This window comes from Trachypithecus francoisi, unplaced genomic scaffold (assembly GCF_009764315.1).
Source record: "Trachypithecus francoisi isolate TF-2019V2 unplaced genomic scaffold, Tfra_2.0 Lachesis_group8, whole genome shotgun sequence".
NCBI lineage: Eukaryota > Metazoa > Chordata > Mammalia > Primates > Cercopithecidae > Trachypithecus > Trachypithecus francoisi.
Window position 1 is genome coordinate 32,394,896 of NW_022681473.1, and position 19,616 is coordinate 32,414,511.

A 19,616-nucleotide genomic window follows, 5' to 3' on the forward strand; every position below is an offset into this window, starting at 1 on the left:
TATACTTCATCCCAAGTGACAGAGCAAGACCCTGTCTCAAAACAAAACAAAACAAAACAAAAAAGTAAGGTAGGCATGTTTTATTCCCATCTTACAGATGAGGGGACTGAGGCAATAGTAATTCAATGGCTTATCTAAAGTCACAAAGTTAGTAAGTAGCAAATCCAGTTCTGTCTGCTTCCAGCCCACCTTGTCCCACTTGCTTCTTTATTGGAGAAGGAACAGGCATTTACTCTGCAGTCCAGGGAGCATGGAGAGTCAAGCAGAGAGTCAAAGTCAGCAAAGCTGAACACCACTGAGAGACTGAGAGGAATGAAGATGATGAGAGACAGAGTTGGGATTTGTCCATTAGGAGCCAGCCCTTGATGGCACGGCTGGAGGTGGGGTTGGAGAGTGGGAGCCAGGCCAGGAAGAGCAGAGGAACAGCGAGTGAAGGAAAACATGACATCACAAACCCCTGGGCAGCCCCAGATTCTCCGCCCAAACTGGCTGCATTTGAAAACAGAGCCAAGGTACCTGTGGCCCATGGTTGGTGGGATAGGATCTTGCTTCCCTTCTTCAGGTGCCTTTGATGCGTCTTTGACTTAGTCCTGAGCTCCTAATTTGGTGGTAAAGTGTTATAGTCCCTGGTACACTGCTGTCACACTCCCCAAGTAAGTGTGACATGACCTGTTTCACCAGCAGACTGTTTAATACTGCATTTCATTGGCCTCCAGTCTGACCCTGGGACACCAGCCCTCCTGGGACATTTCTCAGTGCTTGTCCAAATCAGTACTCAGAGAAGGCCAAGTGGGACCAGCAGTATCTGAGAAGATCCATCAAGTGGTACAGGGTTTGGCTTCTGCACATTCTTCCTTAGGATGGAGCCGCAGCTGCTTTTCCATCATGGCTAGGCCTGGGAGGTGTGATACAGGAAAGCGCACGGGCTCTGGAATTCAACAGACCTGGAGATTTGAGTTCTGCCTGGATCTGCCTTCAATAGATGTCCTACCTCATCTGTAGAGTGGGGATAATAACGCTTCCCCTACAGGCTGTTGTAAGGAATACATGAGGGGGTGTGTGTGTGTGTCTGTGTGTGTGTGTGTGTGTGTGTGTGTGTGAAGCCCAGCACAAGGCTTGGCATATGTTAAGCATCAAATAAATGATAGTTATTCTCCCTAATGAGAATGAGGCTTGGAAAGAATGTCTGAGGGCTCTTTGGGTGGAGAAGCCTCGATCTTTTGGCAAGCTTATTAAAAATCTAAGAACCACGCCCCAACTAGAGTCTTCCATATAACAGGATTATGCTCTCAGTGACATTTTAAGAGAAAAAAAACAACAACACATAACATGCAAACTGGTATCAGTGAATTATTTTAAAGTATCCAGCCCATCCAGGGTATCTACACAGATAGAAGTGTTAAAAGCTTCAGTCACAGCTCAGATCCCTGGACAGTGATCACTCAGTAATACCCAGGGTGATGACCTGGAGGCTTCTGCAGCCCAGTTCTGCTCAGTTCCCAACTTACTCAGCAAGGGAGAGAAATTTACACAGTCCACAAAACATTCTGTCAGCAGAGACTGAAACAAACGTTCTTCCCCTTAATTATGAATTGCTCAGACATTTCTCCCAACTTGACTCATTCTTTATCTCCCACTTTCCAAGTTTTCTGGCCTAAGAATAACTTTTTACAATATTTCGATCCTTAAAGCCCCCAGAGGTGCTGCTGTTTCAAGGCTGTCTGGGAAATGAGCTCAGTTGGTTAGCTCAGGGACGGAATGATGGGGAATTCAGAGTGGGTGCCTTGTAATGACTTGACTTAGGCCTTGATAGTTGAACTTGCGCCCGTCTCTTCATTGCAAGTGTCTCTGACTGGCAATTGTGTCAACAGGTGAAAAGCCCTTCAGTTGTCGGTGGCCAAGTTGTCAGAAAAAGTTTGCCCGGTCAGATGAATTAGTCCGCCACCACAACATGCATCAGAGAAACATGACCAAACTCCAGCTGGCGCTTTGAGGGGGTCTCCCTCGGGGACCCTTCAGTGTCCCAGGCAGCACGGTGTGTGAACTGCTTTCAAGTCTGACTCTCCACTCCTCCTCCCTCACTTCTCTAAGAAGGAAACTTCAGTTGATCTTCTTCATCCAACTTCCAAGACAAGATACCGGTGCCTCTGGAAACCACCAGGTGTGCCTGGAAGAGTTGGTCTCTGCTCTGCCTACTTTTAGTTGACTCACAGGCCCTGGAGAAGCGGCTAACAGTGTCCGGTTAGTTAAAAGCCCATTGCCATTTGGTCTGGATTCTCTACTGTAAGAAGAGTCATGGCTGATCATGTCCCCCTGACCCTTCCCTTCTTTTTTTATGCTCGTTTTCGCTGGGGATGGAATTATTGTACCATTTTCTATCATGGAATATTTATAGGCCAGGGCATGTGTATGTGTCTGCTAATGTAAACTTTGTCATGGTTTCCATTTACTAACAGCATCAGCAAGAAATAAATCAGAGAGCAAGGCATCGGGGGTGAGTCTTGTCTAACATTCCCGAGGTCAGCCAGGCTGCTAACCTGGAAAGCAGGATGTAGTTCTGCCAGGCAACTCTTAAAGCTCATGCATTTCAAGCAGCTGAAGAAAGAATCAGAACTAACCAGTACCTCTGTAGAGAAATCTAAAAGAATTTTACCATTCAGTTATTCCAATGTGAACATTGGCACACTGCTCTTAAGAAACTATGAAGATCTGAGATTTTTTTGTGTATGTTTTTGACTCTTTTGAGTAGTAATCATATGTGTCTTCATAGATGTACATATCTCCTCGCACAAATGAAGGGGAATTCATTTTCATCATTGGGGGTGTCCTTGGTGTATACAAACCATGCTGGTTATGTGGCTTCAAGTTGTAAAAATGAAAGTGACTTTAAAAGAAAATAGGGGCTGGTCCAGAATCTCCACTGATAAGACTGTTTTTAAGTAACTTAAGTAACTTTGGGTCTACAAGTATATGTGAAAAAAATGAGACTTCCTGGGTGAGGAAATCCATTGTTTAAAAGTGGTTGTGTGTGTGTGTGCGTGTGTGTGTGTTGTGTTGTGTTTTGTTTTTTAAGGGAGGGAATTTATTATTTACTGTTGCTTGAAATTACTGTGTAAATATATGTCTGATAATGATTTGCTCTTTGACAACTAAAGTTAGGACTGTATAAGTACTAGATGCATCACTGGGTGTTGATCTTACAAGATATTGATGATAGCACTTAAAATTGTAACCTGCATTTTTCACTTCGCTCTCAATTAAAGTCTATTCAAAAGGAAAGTGGCAAGATTCCATCAGCTGTATTGTGTTCAAATCTCAAGGCCACTGAGCCTCTTTTAAACAGGTAAGAGAAGACGCCACCGACGTCGATGGCTACTAGTGAGCCTATCCAGGTCCTGACCACAATTTATTTATCTCTGTCAAACTTCAGGAGGGACTTACATGTCCTAGAAGCGACAGAGAATGCCTTCACCTTGCATTACAGAGTGATCGTGCTCGTGCTGTGGTTGGATGGGGTCTGTGGATGATGTGGGGATTATGTTTTAAGGTTTATTTTAGGCAGATTATCATTGCATCACTTCTTACTCCAGATCAGCAAAAGAAAATAGAGAGATGTTAATGATAACTTGTCCTTTTGAAAGTTCACAGATACATCACTGGGAGGGCATAGGCTGAACACCTAGTACAATTGAATTTACAACTGTACTTGCTATAAATCAGCTCAGCAGATTGAAAACTGCTCAGCCTTTCCAGGGCTACTGAGTGTGAAAGCAAAGATCTGTATTATCCATAAACTATAAACTCTCTGTTCTGGTGTGTGGTTTTTGAATTGTAAATAAGGAGATTAATTTGGTGCAGCTCCTCTCAGCTCCCTTGTCTTGGGGCTTGCATGCATTCCGGGTTTTATTTCTTCATTTAAAATACATCTCAAACAGATGGAAGCCTAGCCATGGAGACTGTTCTGCATTGAAGTGCAGCTCAAAGTTTGGGCAGCCTAAAAGTCAGGTCCAGAGGCCCCTCTTATTTTGCATCTGGCTCTTGCATCACTGTTAATTATAGCGAGTGTGGTGACTCATTTATATCAGCCGTTTTTATCTTTTCCTGCCAGAAGACAGCATTTCTCTGGAGAAGCTCAGGACAAGCATGGCAAACGTCAGCGAGTCGGAAAGAGCCAGGTCTTACAACAAAAGTACAGCCACATTGATTGTTTCAACTGCACAGGGAAGAACAGAGATTCTCAGACGACCCTGCAAGTTTAGCTTGCAGTTAAGATCATGGGCTTTGCAAAGCAGACCAACCTGGCTTCAAATTCTAAACTCCAGTTTCCTTATCTGTGAAGTGGGGACAAAAGTCCCTGCCTGATAGGATCACAGTGAGGATTAATTTTTTTTAAGTATGAAAACATCAAGTACATAGCAAAGGCTTGTAAACGTTATCTAGGAAAACTATTACCCAAGAACTCACTGGCTCATTTCTTTTACCTCCCCCTCCTGCAGGCATCCTCTTGCAGTGTCTAGCCATCCCCACAGATCAGCTCTGAAAAATGGAAACAAGTCCATTGCCCTCTGCCCCAACCCAGAGTTAATAACTTTTGCAGCAATTGAGCTTCTTGCCAGCCTTGCCACAGAGACCATCTCTGCTTGCTGTGTCTTCTGTAAAGCACTCGTGAACACTGTATGTGTTTCTGAGACCCACGGTGTTGCTCTTCCATAGACTGTGAGGAATTAGTGGGTGAAAGTAAGTCAGTGGGAGCTCCCTGTGGCCCAGGCTTGAGGTGGTGTTGGGTGTAGTTGTCAGCATGTGCACTTTTCCCTCTTGTTTTATTTACTGCAGCACCTCATTTAGCATATGACTCAGTACTCCCAGCTCCCCAACTCCCTCTGCTGGATCTTCCCAGACTCTTTCAGTCACCCGGAGCCCTCTCCTCTCTGAACCTCTGTAACATTTAGAGTACATTTAACATTAAATAGTACTTTAGGGCAGAATAGTGCTTTCCCCTCCTTTTTGATCTTTAGGACACTCATGTAAAGTAGACAGGGCAAGTGTTATCCCCACTTTACAGATGAGGAAATTGAGGCTCAGTAGAAGTAAGTGGCTAAGGCAGCACTTAGTCTTGGTCTTCAGCATCCAGGTGTCCTCCCAAGCATGCTTGGTGGTGTAGACTTGCACTCTGCTCCCTTGCCTCATTTTTTATATATCTTTTTTTTTTTGGCTGGAGTGCAGTGGTGCGACCTTGGCTCACTGCAGCCTCTGCCTGCTGGGTTCACGCGATTCTCCTGTCTCAGCCTCCTGAGTAGCTGGGATTACAGGCACATGGTGTCATGCCCGGCTAATGTGTGTGTGTGTGTGTGTGTGTGTGTGTGTGTGTACATTTTTTTTTTTTAGACGGAATCTTGCTCTGTTGCCCAGGCTGGAGTGCAGTGGTGCAATCTTGGATCACTGCAACCTCCAACTCCTGGGTTCAAGCAGTTTTCCTGCGTCAGCCTCCTGAGTAGCTGGGATCACCGGCATGTACCACCACGCCCGGCTAATTATTGTATTTTTAGTAGAGATGGGGGTTTCACCATGTTGACCAGGCTGGTCTCGAACTCCTGACCTCGTGATCCGCCCGCCTTGGCCTCCCAAAGTGCTGGGATTATAGGAGTGAGCCACTGCGCTGACCTTCATTTTATAGATCCTATCTTCTCTGCCAGAATGTGAGCTTCTAGAGGGAAGGAGATCTTCTTCCTTTCCTGCATTACTTCCATTAGGGATTCTCAGCGTTCACATCCATGGACAGCAGCTGGGAAATTTGCTAAAGTTCAGACTCAGATTCAGAAGTTCTGGGGCAGGGCCTTGAGAGTCTTCTTTTCTAACAAGTTCCCAGGGGATTCCCACTGTGCCAGCCTGTGGATGACACTGTGTGTAGCAAGGATCTACAGGGTGGGCTTCTTGTTAAGTACTTGAAGGGTAACTGATGAGATTAGCACTTGACTATCCTGGGATGGTGCTCGGCCCTTCTAGTCCTTGAGAGGAGTCAGTGAAGACGGCCCAGGGCCCTAGTGTGAAGGTCCACTGTGGGTCAAGACACGCATGCTGAATGTAGTCAGAGGAACTGTGCACCAGCCCAGGGAAATCCACCCATGAGGGGGTTGTTTTCAAACACAGTTGGCGGATCCTGTGTTGGTGACTTCCACAAGTTGGGGAGACTTCCACAGGTAAGATCAAGTGTGGTGAGGGGCCACACCTGCCTCTCCAGTCCTTGCACCTCACTCAGTCACACATTTCAGCAGTGGACCCCTGCCTCCCTGATGCCCTGTTTTCCAGCATCCACAAATTGAAGTCTTATGGCCTTGGTGAGCATGTATTCCCTGTGAGCCCCAAGCCTCACTGGCAGGCAGGGTGTTCCCATGTTTTGCTGCTACTAGGAACTATTTTCTTGGCTCTCTTGGGTAACAAAGAGCAAAGGTGATGGTCCTTGGAGCCCTGTCCTCCCTGAAGGGTGTTTGCAACACTAATCTTGTACTAATGGATGTGCCAGGAAGAAGTTTGTGGGGGTGGCGGGGAGGTGGTGGGGTGGGGGGTTGATTTTGCTTGCCCAGGGGATATTTGGCAATTCTGGAGACATTTTGGATAATCGTGACCAGGGCAGGGGTGGGGTGCTCCTGGTATCTGGAGGATACAGGCCAGAGATGCTGCTAAACAACCTACAGTGCACAGGACAGCCCTTTCCTCCCCCTTCCCAAAGAGTGATCTGGCCCAAAATGTCAATAGTCTCCTGGTTGAGAGACCCTGGCATAGAAGAGGGAAGTCACTTGCTATAGATGGACTGTTACCAGATGAGAGGGGTGATGCTAAGAATTGCTGTCTGGGCTGTCTTTAATCCACCATTCTGAATTAACTCACTGGCAGGAGGCATTTTTCTTCAAAGTCTTGAATCAGGCAGAGTGGCTTGTAGGAATTTCTCGTAGGTAAATGCATGAGAACCGCAAAAAGAAAAACAAATCTCTATGAAAATGTAAAGGGCTCTTCATTCAGGTCTTTGCTTCTAGTGACTATTTTAATTATCAAGTGGTTGAAATATGTGCAATTATTTATTTGATAGGATCTTGCAAAACTGATAAATAAATATAAATATTCATGATGATGATCACACCTCGTCTGATTTCTATTGTCAGTTGATGTTATGCTGAGAAAGTAGCTGATGCCATGAAGGGCTCTGGGCTTTCCTCCGTTTTTCAAGCAAAATGCTGATTCTGTTAGCTCTCAGGCTGGCCTTGAGAAGGAAAGAGAGAGCCAGACAGCATAGGAAGGGTAGTATCTCAGAGATCTGGAAACCCACCGGCCAGCCCTGCACAGTTAGGACGATCAAGACCAGACCCCTGAATAAGGTTGTGCTTCAGAGACTGGTGAGAGGATGAGGACAAATTCCTGAAGTCCAGGGATCTGGAAGGTCAGTGCCTTTAAGTACAGACAAAATCATCCCAATTCGAGTAGAGGCCTCAGACAGGGAGACCGCAATAGTAAGCAAGTCAAGCAGACCAAATGAGCAAATGTGAACTGCGGAGTTGGTGCGATATTTTTATGGAGCAGGGGAGGATTGAAGGATGGTCCGGGGGATGGGCTGAGATAAATGCAGAGGGGAGAGGTTGGTTGAGACCAGTGGCTTCCCCCACTCCTGTCATCCCAGGAGCATTGGTGATGCTGACACTTGGCCATGAAGGATTGCCTGATGCAGTAGGGATTCGGAGGGACATGGAGGAAGCAGTTGGGCTCCAGGAGAAAGAAGAAGGAGGGGTGGAGTGAGGAAGACCAGTCTGGGAAGAAAGATGAGACAGATGAGGAATGGAGTGCGGATGTCAGGGAGGTCTGCAGGAAGAGGGGGCTTCTGTCTCACAGGGCCTGCCCCCAGCATGAACCTGCACTGGCCTATGAATGCACACTCTAGGACTTTCACAATTAGGAGATGCTCAAGTGATGAACAGCGAATTGGATCAATGCACACCATGTATTGATCCTTTATGTGCAGCTCAGTGCCATCTTACATGCATTCTCCATTTACATGCACTCTCTCCACTCGCCTCCTTTTGACAGTGGTTCCCATTTTACAGATGAAGAAGCCGAGACTCCAGAAGTACCTCCCACAGGATCATGCAGTTCATGCTTAGGGCAGAGTTGAGATTTTAATCTGACTGAGTCAGAGCTCATATTCTTCACTCCTACACTGTACCACATTTGTCCCCCGTCCCAGGGCACGTTGGCCTCATGCACCAGAGGAGCAGGAATGTTGAGAGAATGCAAGAGCGATGTCTTGCCCACTTGCTGGGATACCAGGGATGTTTGTCAAGTGCCCAGAGAAAGGACGGGCAGGACTGACACAGTGTTCCCTTCCCCCATACCCAGTTGTAGAGCCTGTTTACAAAATATGTTTTCATTCAACATTTTGTATTAAATACCGGAACTCAAGAAATGACATGGCATAATGTTAGCCGGATAGTGATAAAAGGGGAAAATTGAGAAACACATCTTAAGAGTTCAAGGTCAACGATTACTCTTTAAAAGCAGTATCCTGCTTTCCCAAGGGGTTCTACGTCAGAGGGAGCGGGCTGAGGAGGAAGCCGTTGGTTTCCAGGGATGGAGGGGTGTGGGGGCTTTTGTGGATGTGACCCCATGGATGGGATAGTCTCAATTCTCAGCAGGCAGCCTCCACTTTTAAAAGATGAGTCCTTACCATCCAAATGAAAAAAGCCAGGGAGCCTGTCCTAGAGACACCGCCTGTCCCAATTTTTCTGACTTCTAAAAGTGTAACCATCCCTGTCGGTGGCCTCTATCTTTGCCAGCCTTCCAGCCCTGCCCCAGCAAACCTCTCCCCTAGCAGTGTCCTGGGAAGGAGTGCTCCCCGCTCCGCTCATGGAGAGCTTGTTGTAGGGGGAAGAAAGTGAGAGGAGCTGGGTGGGACAGCTTCTGCCTTCACCCCATAACTAGGCTGGGGGAGACGGCATTTACCTCTCCCTCCTGAGAGAGCTGACTTTGAATTCACTGGGTGGGCAGCAAAAGTGCCCACCCAGTGAATGTTCCCAATGCTGCCTGATAAGAGAGATGTTCCCGATGCTGCCTCATGGAGACAAACCACCACCGTTTCTAGGCAGGGGTTCCCAGGCCCCAGAGAACACCACTGAGGAGAACCTTGAAGGACACCGCTCCAGTGTTAGTAACATTCAACTGCTAGTGGCTAGTGGCAAGATGCCACAACATTTCTGCCTGTTGATCCAGCCCCTGGCCAATCTCTCTGCTCACCTCTGCTCATGAAGGACAGCCTAGAAAGAGACCAGAGCAAAGGGTGAGGATCTTGGGAAGAGGCAGTGGGGTGGCATGGCCCCCACCCCCAAAGAGACAGGAATATCCCAGCGCTGAGGTGCAGCGGCTACTAGCACACCCTCTGCCACTCAGCCCCGTGAGCCTGGCAACGCCTTCCGCGCCTTGGAGATTCAACTCAGACAGCACCACTCTTCATCTCCCAGGTTGTCCTGAAGATGAAAGGAGAGGCCACAGGTGCTTAGCCTGCCTACCCTCCGTCTTGCTGGCAGGCACTGCTTAGGGCAGCCAGGCCTCTGGCTGTGCGTGGAGCAGGTTCAGCCATTCAGAAAGGACTGAGGCAGAGCCTGATGCGGGGCCCTGGCCTGCACTGGTCCTGCACCACTCCTGCCAGGGAGCCTTGGCCCTGCCTCACTGCAGAGAGGAGAGCTGGGCACCGCTGGGTGGAGCAGGCAGGAGCTGGGGTCAGTCACTGCCAAACTCCCCTGTCACACAGTTGTCTCTGTTCTCCTCCTTCGACCTGCTCGAATCAGGAAGTGGAAGGGACACATGCCCATCTGTCTCACCCCAGAGAGGAAGGTGCTGTTAGGGGACTGGCTGGGACACACCCTCATCGGAGGCCAGGCCCATGCCTCAATTGTCTTGTGCATCGTTTGTATAAAGGTCTTCTCTGAACCCCTCAGAATGCCTCCAGCCAGTTTCAACTTCCCAGGTAAGAGGAGAGGAAGAAAGCATGGAAAGCGCTTGACACAATCACACCTTTCTCACCTGAGTGTGTTGGCAGCAGGGACAGTATCAAGAATTGGGCTTAGTTCACGGGGCGATCTGGGGCCTTGGAGACACCTTGCCTCCTAAGTTCCGGTTTCAAAGGAGCAGAACAGTGACGCAAATAACTGCAAGCAGCGCTAATTCAACCCTTTGGGTGCTGCGTTCCAAAATGAATTTATAGTGTTTAAAAAACATCCATGTGATAGATTGATCTGTCCGACTGCGGCCTTCTCAACGATGCAACTGCATCATGAGTGAAACCGAAGCATCTGCTCATTTATCTGACTGTATGGTGCCAAATCTCCAGATATGTGGTCTTATTTTGCCCATTTTCGTTCTTATTTGTCCTTTGAAGGTTACAGCCTCTGTGGATATGTGAAGTTCTGTTTTATTCCCTGAATCTGCCAATTCCCAGCCTCCTGACTCTGGACAGGTCCATGTAGCCCTCAGTTTGCCCATCTATGAGGTGAGGCTCTAACAGTAACCTCATGGGACAGACATGTGTGTTACATGAGGCACAGTGCCTGGCATGGGAGTCAGCACATAAGAGAAAGCTAATTAACAGTGGTGCTTGTTATTACTGTCTTCCACACTGTAGACACCAATGGTTGTCTGGCTTGACATGTCCTGGGGAGCCTCTTGGTTTTTCCTGGGCACCCCTCACCTGGAAGTCAATGAGGGTGGCCCAGGATACTGGCAAGATAGCCCAGTTGAGGCAGGGCATTTAGACCTGGTAAGGCTGGCGCTCCCTTTCTGCCGCAAGCATTCCTTGACGACTCCATGAGGTGGAATGCAAACACCAGGCGAGTTCCGTACCATGCTCCAGACGCCAGGATGCACTCCTAGAAGCAGATATGTGAAGGCTCCAACCTTGTGGAAGAATTCATTAGGACAGCCTGTGATATGGTGCTGAAACCAGAGGCTCGTCCAGGCGGGCCAGGGATGGGGAAGTCTCGTCCCTGCTGAACTTCTACAGCTGATAAAGGCAGTGTCTGCTGGCAGATTTCATTTTTCACTGGGCCATCTGCATCCAGTCAAGGATAACTTGTCTTTCCGAAAAAGCTACTCGTCAGTGTCAACCCTGCACAACCTCCCCACAGTGAGTCAGGCCCCACTCCTGGTGCCTGGGGTCATGGGGGCGGTGTGGTATCAACAAACCAGTGTGTCATCATAATATACACGGAAGCATTGAAGTGACGAGCTGTTTACATGGCTGATGCCCCGTTGCCTTTTATCAGTCCAAGTTATTGACGATTTAGCTCTGTATTAGCTAGTCTATAAATCTTCATGGCAGTGTTTTTATTTTCTTAATTTTGTCATTGCTATTATCACCTGTTTACATAAAGAACATTACTACTGTCTCTAGTCATTCTTGTTCTCCATCCTTTCTCTCACTTTTCATCCCTTCCCTCCACTTCTCTCTCACAGGTTGGAAATTCTCAGTTTGAGGCAGTTGGTCTGGCCCTTTTGCTTGGATTCTTATGGCAGTTCCCGAGGGGACATCTAGGGTGTGCCCTCCCTGGCTGCAGTGCATCCCTTTGGAGGGCTTATAGGTTTGGGGGGAACTTAGGAGAACAACCAAGTTCCGGCCTTAAACTCTCCCATTCCTTATTTTGATTGCCAAAAAGGTTAACGCCAGCTGCAGTGGTCTGAGTCTTCCTAGGACATCCCTTCAGAGCTGAGATAGGCCAGGAGGAGCCCTGTCCACTGCTGTAGTCAGTTCTTGCCCATAGTTGGAGAAGAGATGTATCCTATTAGCTGCTGTTGCCCAACTACCACCACTGGAATTGCTTCTATAGACTTTCTGGAGACATGGACATTTAAACTAGGCGAAGGAATGATGTCATTCATTTCTTAAAATCATAGATAAGTTTATAACTTCATTCATTTAGCAGACATTGATTGTGAGCTTCCTGTGTGTCTGGTCCCTCATTCAGAGATAAATCAGGCACTGCCTTCTCCCAAAGTGTATTAGTCCCTTGTTGCACTCCTATAAAGAAATACCTGAGACTGGGTAATTTAAAAGAAAGAGGTTTAATTGGTTCATGGTTCCACAGGCTGCACAGGAAGCATAGTGGCTTCTGCTTCTGGGGAGGCCTCAGGGAGGTTTTACTCATGGCTGAAGGGAAAGCAGGAGCAAGTATGTATCACATGTGGGGAGCAGCAGAAGTGGTGGGGCAATGCCATACACTTTTAAACATCCAGACCTCACAAGAACTCACTATTGGGACAAGAGAACCAAGAGGGGATGGTGTTAATCCATGAGAATCTGCCTCTATGATCCAGTCACCTCCTACCAGGCCACCTCCAGCATTGGGGGTTACATTTCAACATGAGATTTGGGTAGGGATACAGGTCCAAACCATATGACCAAGGGTCTCACAGTCTAGTAGAAGAATCGGACACTTAAACAGGTAATACAGGCATGTGCAAAGGATCAAGAATGAGCTTTTAACAGAGGGAAGATTTAACAGAGTTATTTTCAGCCTGGTTCTTGAAGGATGGATAGGAGTTTTTCAGAAGGAAGAGAAAGGGAAGAAGCTTCCAAGTAAAAGGAAATGCAGGAATAAAAAGGACAGGGAATATCTTGGCATACCTGGAGCCACAGTGGGGAAGCAGAACACTGGGCCATTGTCCACAAAAGACTCTTGCTTGCTCTGAGTGGTGTACCCTCAGAGCTGGCTACCCAGGGTACATGGAACTGGCTTCCACTGATTTGCTAGTAGTAGCCAAGCTGCTCACTCTTTAACAACTGGCTCCCACCCACCTCGGCCTCCCAAAGTGCTGGGATTACAAGCATGAGCCACCATGCCTGGCCTGTAAGACATGTTTTCTTTTTCTTTTTTCTTGAGACGGAGTCTCGCTCAGTCGCCCAGGCTGGAGTGCAGTGGGGCAATCTCAGCTCACTGCAAGCTCCGCCTCCCGGGTTCACACCATTCTCCTGCCTCAGTCTCCCAAGCAGCTGGGACTACAGGCGCCCGCCACCTCACCCGGCTAATTTTTTGCATTTTTAGTAGAGACGGGGTTTCACCGTGTTAGCCAGGATGGTCTCGATCTCCTGACCTCATGATCCGCCCGCCTTGGCCTCCCAAAGTGCTGGGATTACAGGCATGAGCCACCGCGCCCGGTGTAAGACATGTTTTCTAACCAAGATGTCACTTCTTGTTTAGCTGAAGGCAGTTGTTAAATATTTAGGTATTTTGCAAGCCAAATGTTAAAGTGTTAGTAGCTTGAACTGGAAGCGTTTATACCATGAGAACTGGCAAGTGCTACAAAGCAGGACTGCCTTTGTTGCTTTGTTTTCCAGAGAACCAGTTTACCTATATACCATGGTAGGCTACTCCTTGGATGGTGGCTGAGAAGTCATATCCCAAGAGCATCTGAGCAATGTGTCTTTGTACTCAATTATTCCTCGTGTCTGGAAGGTCCAGTGGAGTGGTTCTTCTTACGCGAGTAGTCTTCAAAGATAGGGTCAAAAGAGAAATAGAAAAAAAAAAATGTAACTTTTTTTGGTCTTTGAGGATGGCTAGGTCTGTGCCTTGTTCCTGCCTCGTAGCCTGTTCCTGTGCTTCCTCCAATGGGCCTATTCTGAAGCCTCTTCGGGGTCCAACACCTGAGTCACTTCCCATGAAGATTAGCAGGTCCTTGGTTTCTTCTCTCAGAGGCGGGACAGCACTTGTCCTGGAGGAGCTCCTCTGGGGCAGAGGCTGGGCCTAGACCCAGGAAATCTCAGCTCAGCCAATATCAAAGAAAAGGACTAACTTTTTAAAGACCTTTCCCTCCCCTTCCCTTTGTCTGAATTGAACAGTTATTTCACTGCCAGTTGACACGGTCTTGGCCTCAATAAATGTATGTATGGTTGCCCAGGCCCTGAAATCCCTGGCCACAAACAATGGTTTCTCCCAATGCAGTGTGATGGAAGAGGTCAAACAAAATACACTGAAATCTCAGGTTGGCTGCTGACTGGTGGTGGGAAGTGTAAGTGGACAAGTCACTTATCCTCTCTGAACCTCATTTTCTTCATATCTGTATAATGGGAATAATCCCAATGCATAGCATTGCTCTAAGGATTAAATGAGACCACCTGCATAAAGTGCCTGGCTTTGCTAATTAATATTGTTTTCCCTCCTGCCTTCTGCTCCAAGCACCCACCTGACTACTCATTACTGCTTTTCCTCATTTACCGCTAATGAGGGTGATGCTGACTTGAACAATGTCAATCAGGGACTGCATTTCTCCTACTGGATCCCATTTGGAGCATATTTGTGAGGTCAGTAACCCATCTGGGGAGAGCACACATGGTGTGGCTTTCTTATCATCATGCTCTGATCTCTCTGAACCTGTAAAATGGGGATAATAATAGGCTGGGCGTGGTGGCTCACGCCTGTAATCCCAGCACTTGGGAGGCCAAGGTGGGCGGATCATGAGGTCAAGAGATTGAGACCACCCTGGCCAACATGGTCAAACCCTATCTCTACTAAAAATACAAAAATTAGCTGGGTATGGTGGAGCACGCCTATAGTCCCAGCTACTTGGGAGGCTGAGGCAGAAGAATCACTTGAACCTGGGAGGCAGAGGTTGTAGTGAGCCGAGATGGCGCCACTGCACTCCAGCCTGGTGACAGAGCGTGACTCCATCTCAAAAAATAAAATAATAATAATAGAGCTCGCCTCATAGGTTTGCAGTGAGACTTAAATGAGATAATGCATTTGAAGTGTTTAGCAATTTGCCTGGCACATTGTGAGCACTCAGTGAAGGTGCTGTTATTTAACTTGGCATGGCTAAATAGAGTTGAAAGGATTCTGAGGCCGAAGGACCACAGAACTAGAAAGGAGCTTAGATGCCAATCTTTTTTGTTTACAGAGAGACAAAGGACCGTGTAATTAGTGGCAAACCCAGGACTCAAATCCAGGTATCCTAACTCTTAGTCCAGAGCTCACCAGCTCTAATCAGCAGGAAATAGTGAATCCTCCTATTGGACTCTTTTTTTCCCCTCCCTACCGAAGCTGAAGGACCAGAGTAACCCCTAAGGAAGATCATTAATTACTGGGGTTTGTTATTTTGAGGCTAATTAGGATTCACATTGCTGATTTCCCTAAAGGATAAACTACAAGCAAATTGGGGCTTCATTTCCAGGAATATGGAAGCTGTGACATGCTACCTCTGAGCACGCCCCCAGTGACGACCAGAGCCCCTTAAGGCTGGGACATACATCATCCAGAAATCTGGCTGCTTTGAGCCGGATGCAAATACAGGCAAGACCCAAAGCTGGGATTTCACCTCTCTCCATAGCAAGATGAGGCATTTTAGCAGATAAGACAAAGCTGGGGAAATTGGCAAAAATTGAATAGCCTCAAAATAAATGTATTTGGAGCAGAGTATTGACCATATGTAAAGTGTATAAAAGTGGTTTTTTAAATATATGGGGCATTTTTTTCTCTCCTTCTTTTCTGTGTTTATTTTGGAAATTATCTTGAGATGAGTATTGACATTCCTTTTTTTTTTTTTTTTCTTTTTGAGATGGAGTCTCGCTCTGTTGCCCAGGCTGGAATGCAGTGGCCGGATCTCAGCTCACTGCAAGCTCCGCCTCCCGAGTTCACACCATTCTCCTGCCTCAGCCTCCCGAGTAGCTGGGACCACAGACGCCCGCCACCTCGCCCGGCTAATTTTTGTATTTTTTAGTAGAGACGGGGTTTCACAGTGTTAGCCAGGATGGTCTCGATCTCCCGACCTCGTGATCCGCCCGTCTCGGCCTCCCAAAGTGCTGGGATTACAGGCTTGAGCCACTGCGCCCGGCCGAGTATTGACATTCTTGATTGTTGAAAATCTTCCTCTAGGAGCTGGCCTAATTTTTGCATTTTTTTCTGTTTTCTTTTTTTTTTTTTTGAGATGAAGTCTCACTCTGTCGCCCAGACTGGAGTGCAGTGGTGTGATCTCAGCTCACTGAAACCTCCACCTCCCGGGTTCAAGTGATTCTCCTGCCTCAGCCTCTGGAGTAGCTGGGATTACTAGCACCCGCTACCACACCCAGCTAATTTTTGTATTTTTTAGTAGAAATGGGGTTTCGCCATGTTGGCCAGGGTGGTCTTGAACTCCTGACCTCAAGTGATCCACCTATCTCGGCCTCCCAAAGTGTTGGGATTATAGGCATGAGCCTCTGCGCTGGCCCATTTTTGCATTTTTTGCCCTTATTTTCATCTGAAACACCCAGGACACATAGGCATAGGAAAAGAGGGGAGGGAGAAGGCTGAGTCACCCCTCTTTCTTAAGTGATATCTTTCCTATCTTTCCACTAACTCCTGGTTTATGTACAGAGAGGTGCAAATCAAAGACTTTAGAGCCAGACCATCCTGGGGTTTCTGTCCAGCTCTGCTACGCTTCGCATCTGATTCTCACTAAGCCATTTGGCCTCTTTAAATCTCATTCCTTCATCTTTAAAATGGAAATAATAGTACCTACTTGTATCTGTCTGCATCCAATCAGGAGACAGAAACCACACAGCAATTTGAACAGGGGTTGTTTTAATCTGAAAAAGTATTAAACGATGATAGGTGAGTATCCATGAAGATGTGAAGGGAACTCTAAGGGTCCTCCAGGGCGGAAGGAAAGTAAGTGCCCAAGAAAGGACAAACTTGGAATGGGGAGGCCTTCCCCGAGGCTGGGGTTTGGACTAGGTTGGAGAAGGCATGGTGCCGCCCACTAGATGGTGAAGTCTGTAGGCTTCCTGGTAGCAGAAAACAGCCCTCCCAGGTCCAGGTGAGCCAAGGTGAATGGGCAGATGGAGTCAGGATGCTGAGAATCTGCTTCCTGGTAGGGCGACACTTGACCTAGGATTCGTGGTGTTGATGCTAGTAGGGCAGTGGAAAACAGCCCTCCCTGGGGGGCAGGCAAACTGAGGCTGGAGGGTAGGCCAGGGAGCGTGTTGGGGAGCCCTGGGGCGCACTGGCGTTTGCATCAGGAAGGCCACACAGCAAGGTGGTCACTGGGCCCCTGGCAGGGCTGCAAAGTGGCTGAAGGACTGGGCACTCTGGGAGCCTGGGTGGAGCAGAATGCCACTGGATGTCCTCACATATGCACAGGAGGAGGCTTTACAAAGCAGCTGGAGTAAACCAAGCAAAACAGCAGGCCAGAACCAGGAAGAGAAGCGGCATCCTCCCGTGATGTATCTCCCGCGCCCTCTACTGACAAAGCTTATCATGGCGCTCAATGTAAAGGAGAAATGCTTTACATGTCCTGGCAGAGCAGGTACTGAAGGGTGAATTTGGACCTGAGAAGGATACATTGATTACCTGGCACATGACTTCATAGAGTTGTTTGGAGGATTAAATGGAAGAGCCATGTAGAGCTCTTAGCACAATGCCTGGTAACCTTTCAGTAAATGAAATCTGTTCTCTTGATTCCTGCTAGGGGATATCAATCTATGTTTACCAAAATGTGTACTAAGGTATTTAACTTTTGTGGTAATAAACCCCATTTTTGATGAGAAACTGGCTCTGAAGAATAGCTGGATGGTCCCATAAAAGCTACAGATGAAAGCAGTCCCCCCGCCCTTCATATGGTGATGATTAGCAAGTAGAACCTTTAGAGATACTTCCTGGGGAGCTGTAGCGTGGGCTGTCCTGGAATCGAATTGTAATAAATTACTCATCCCCCAATTATGTCAATGTATCCAGGCTCTCCAGCCTCTGGCATCATTTCATGATGGCTCATTCCTACATTTCCCCTGCAAAAAAAAGAAAAAAAGTTTAAATGGGTCCTGAAAGCTTGTGAATAGTTAAATTCCAAGGGTTCTTAGAGACCACCTCTCCCAACTTCATTATTTGGATAAGGCCTAGAAAGATGAATTAGATTGGCCAGGGTCATCTGGCACAAGGCAGGACAATGACTGGGACCCAGGTTACACTGTGTGACGCTTTGCATCACCCTGTCTGCAAAGGGCAAGGAACAAGTAAGGCACGTGTTTCATAACCCGAAATGGAGTTTCCAAATATGAACAAGTATAGGTGTGTGGTTTGGATAGTGTCATTCCAAAATTCACGTCCTTCACGGAACCTCAGAATGTGACTTTATTTGGGAATAAGGTCATTGCAGATGAAATTAATTGTGATGCAGTCATACTGAAGTATGCTTGTCCCGTTTCATGGCAAATTTTATTTCCAATCGTCAGTCTTATCATCAGGATTCACCAGGTGTCTTTCTTCTCTCCATCCACTTGCTCAGTTCTGTGGAAGATACTGAAAGAGAAATGAAATAATTTGCTAGGTCATAAGGCTGGTGAGTAGCCAACTCACATCAAGAGCAGTTCTGTTTTCCTCCCAAGTCAATGCTCTTTCCATGGCACTATAAATAATCCCTTTATTACATGAATTATCTCAAAATATTGGGGAAAGGAATGACCTGTTAACTGAGATGATTGTATACATTGAATTTGTTTTTGATCCTTAAATCTGACAAGGATACAGTACTACCTCTACCCTGCCCTCCCCACCACCAAATAATTTAAACTAAGCATACATGGGAAAAGATTAAAAAATGGTATATCAAATTGTATGACTTAGAATAACATAAACAACACATATTAAAAAGAATTGGCCGGGCATGGTGGCTTACACCTGTAATCCCAGCACTTTGGGAGGCTAAGGCAGGCGGATCATTTGAGGTCAGGAGTTCTAGACCACCCTGGCCAATGTGGTGAAACCCCTGCCTCTACCAAAAAATACAAAAATTAGCTGGGTGTGGTGGCATGCACCTGCAGTCCCAGCTACTGGGGAGGCTGACGTGGGAGAATAGCTTGAACCTGGGAGGTAGAGGTTGCAGTGAGCTGAGATCATGCCTGGGCACGATCTCACTCTGCACTGCAGCCTGGGCAACAGAGTGAGACCCTGTCTCAAAAAAAATATTGTCCACTATGGGTATATAAGGTTTATTTTGGGCGTGCACCTGTAATCCCAGCTACTCAGGAGGCCAAGGTGGGAGGATTGCTTGAGTCCAGGAGTTCAAGACCAGCCTAGGCAACATAGCGAGACTCCATCTCAAAAAATTAATGCATACACACACACACACACACACACACACTGGACTTAGTAGGATTTTTGGTAAATCTTGGCTCTGCAAACCTGAGCTTAGTTGAGAAAAGGGCTTAGAGGACACTGATTAAAGTTTGGCCAAGGAGATTGTCATTGTTACTTCCATTTAGCATGTTTCACATTTCATTTGTGGTGCCGCACACAGCACCACTTCATTCCTTTCAAAAAAGGTTTATTTTGGGAATGGAAAGTATCATTCATATAAATTATTAATGGTTTACTACTTAGAAAGAAAAATGATTATCTTAATAAATATAAAACACCACATCTTCAACAAAAACCTTATCACTTTTCTTTCTTTTTCTTTTTGTTTTTTTGTTTTTTTGAGACGGAGTCTCGCTCTGTCGCCCAGGCTGGAGTGCAGTGGCATGATCTCTGCTCACTACAAGCTCTGCCTCCTGGGTTCACGCCATTCTCCTGCCTCAGCCTCCCGAGTAGCTGGGACTACAGGCACCCACCACCATGCCC

General features: G+C 47.1%; 1 protein-coding gene across 2 annotated transcripts in view; it reads left to right on the top strand.

Annotated features, from left to right (window-relative positions):
• The window catches only part of WT1 (WT1 transcription factor), a 48,539-nt gene extending 44,733 nt beyond the window's left edge, over positions 1-3,806 (top strand). Inside the window, exon 10 of one of the 2 annotated variants that reach the window (XM_033205488.1) lies at positions 1,872-3,806. In XM_033205488.1, the coding sequence (XP_033061379.1) occupies positions 1,872-1,993 (122 nt within the window). In that variant the 3' untranslated portion in view covers positions 1,994-3,806. The remainder of the gene's footprint in view (positions 1-1,871) is intronic. The other variant, XM_033205489.1, reaches the window with a different exon arrangement.
• The last annotated feature ends 15,810 nt before the right edge of the window (positions 3,807-19,616 follow it).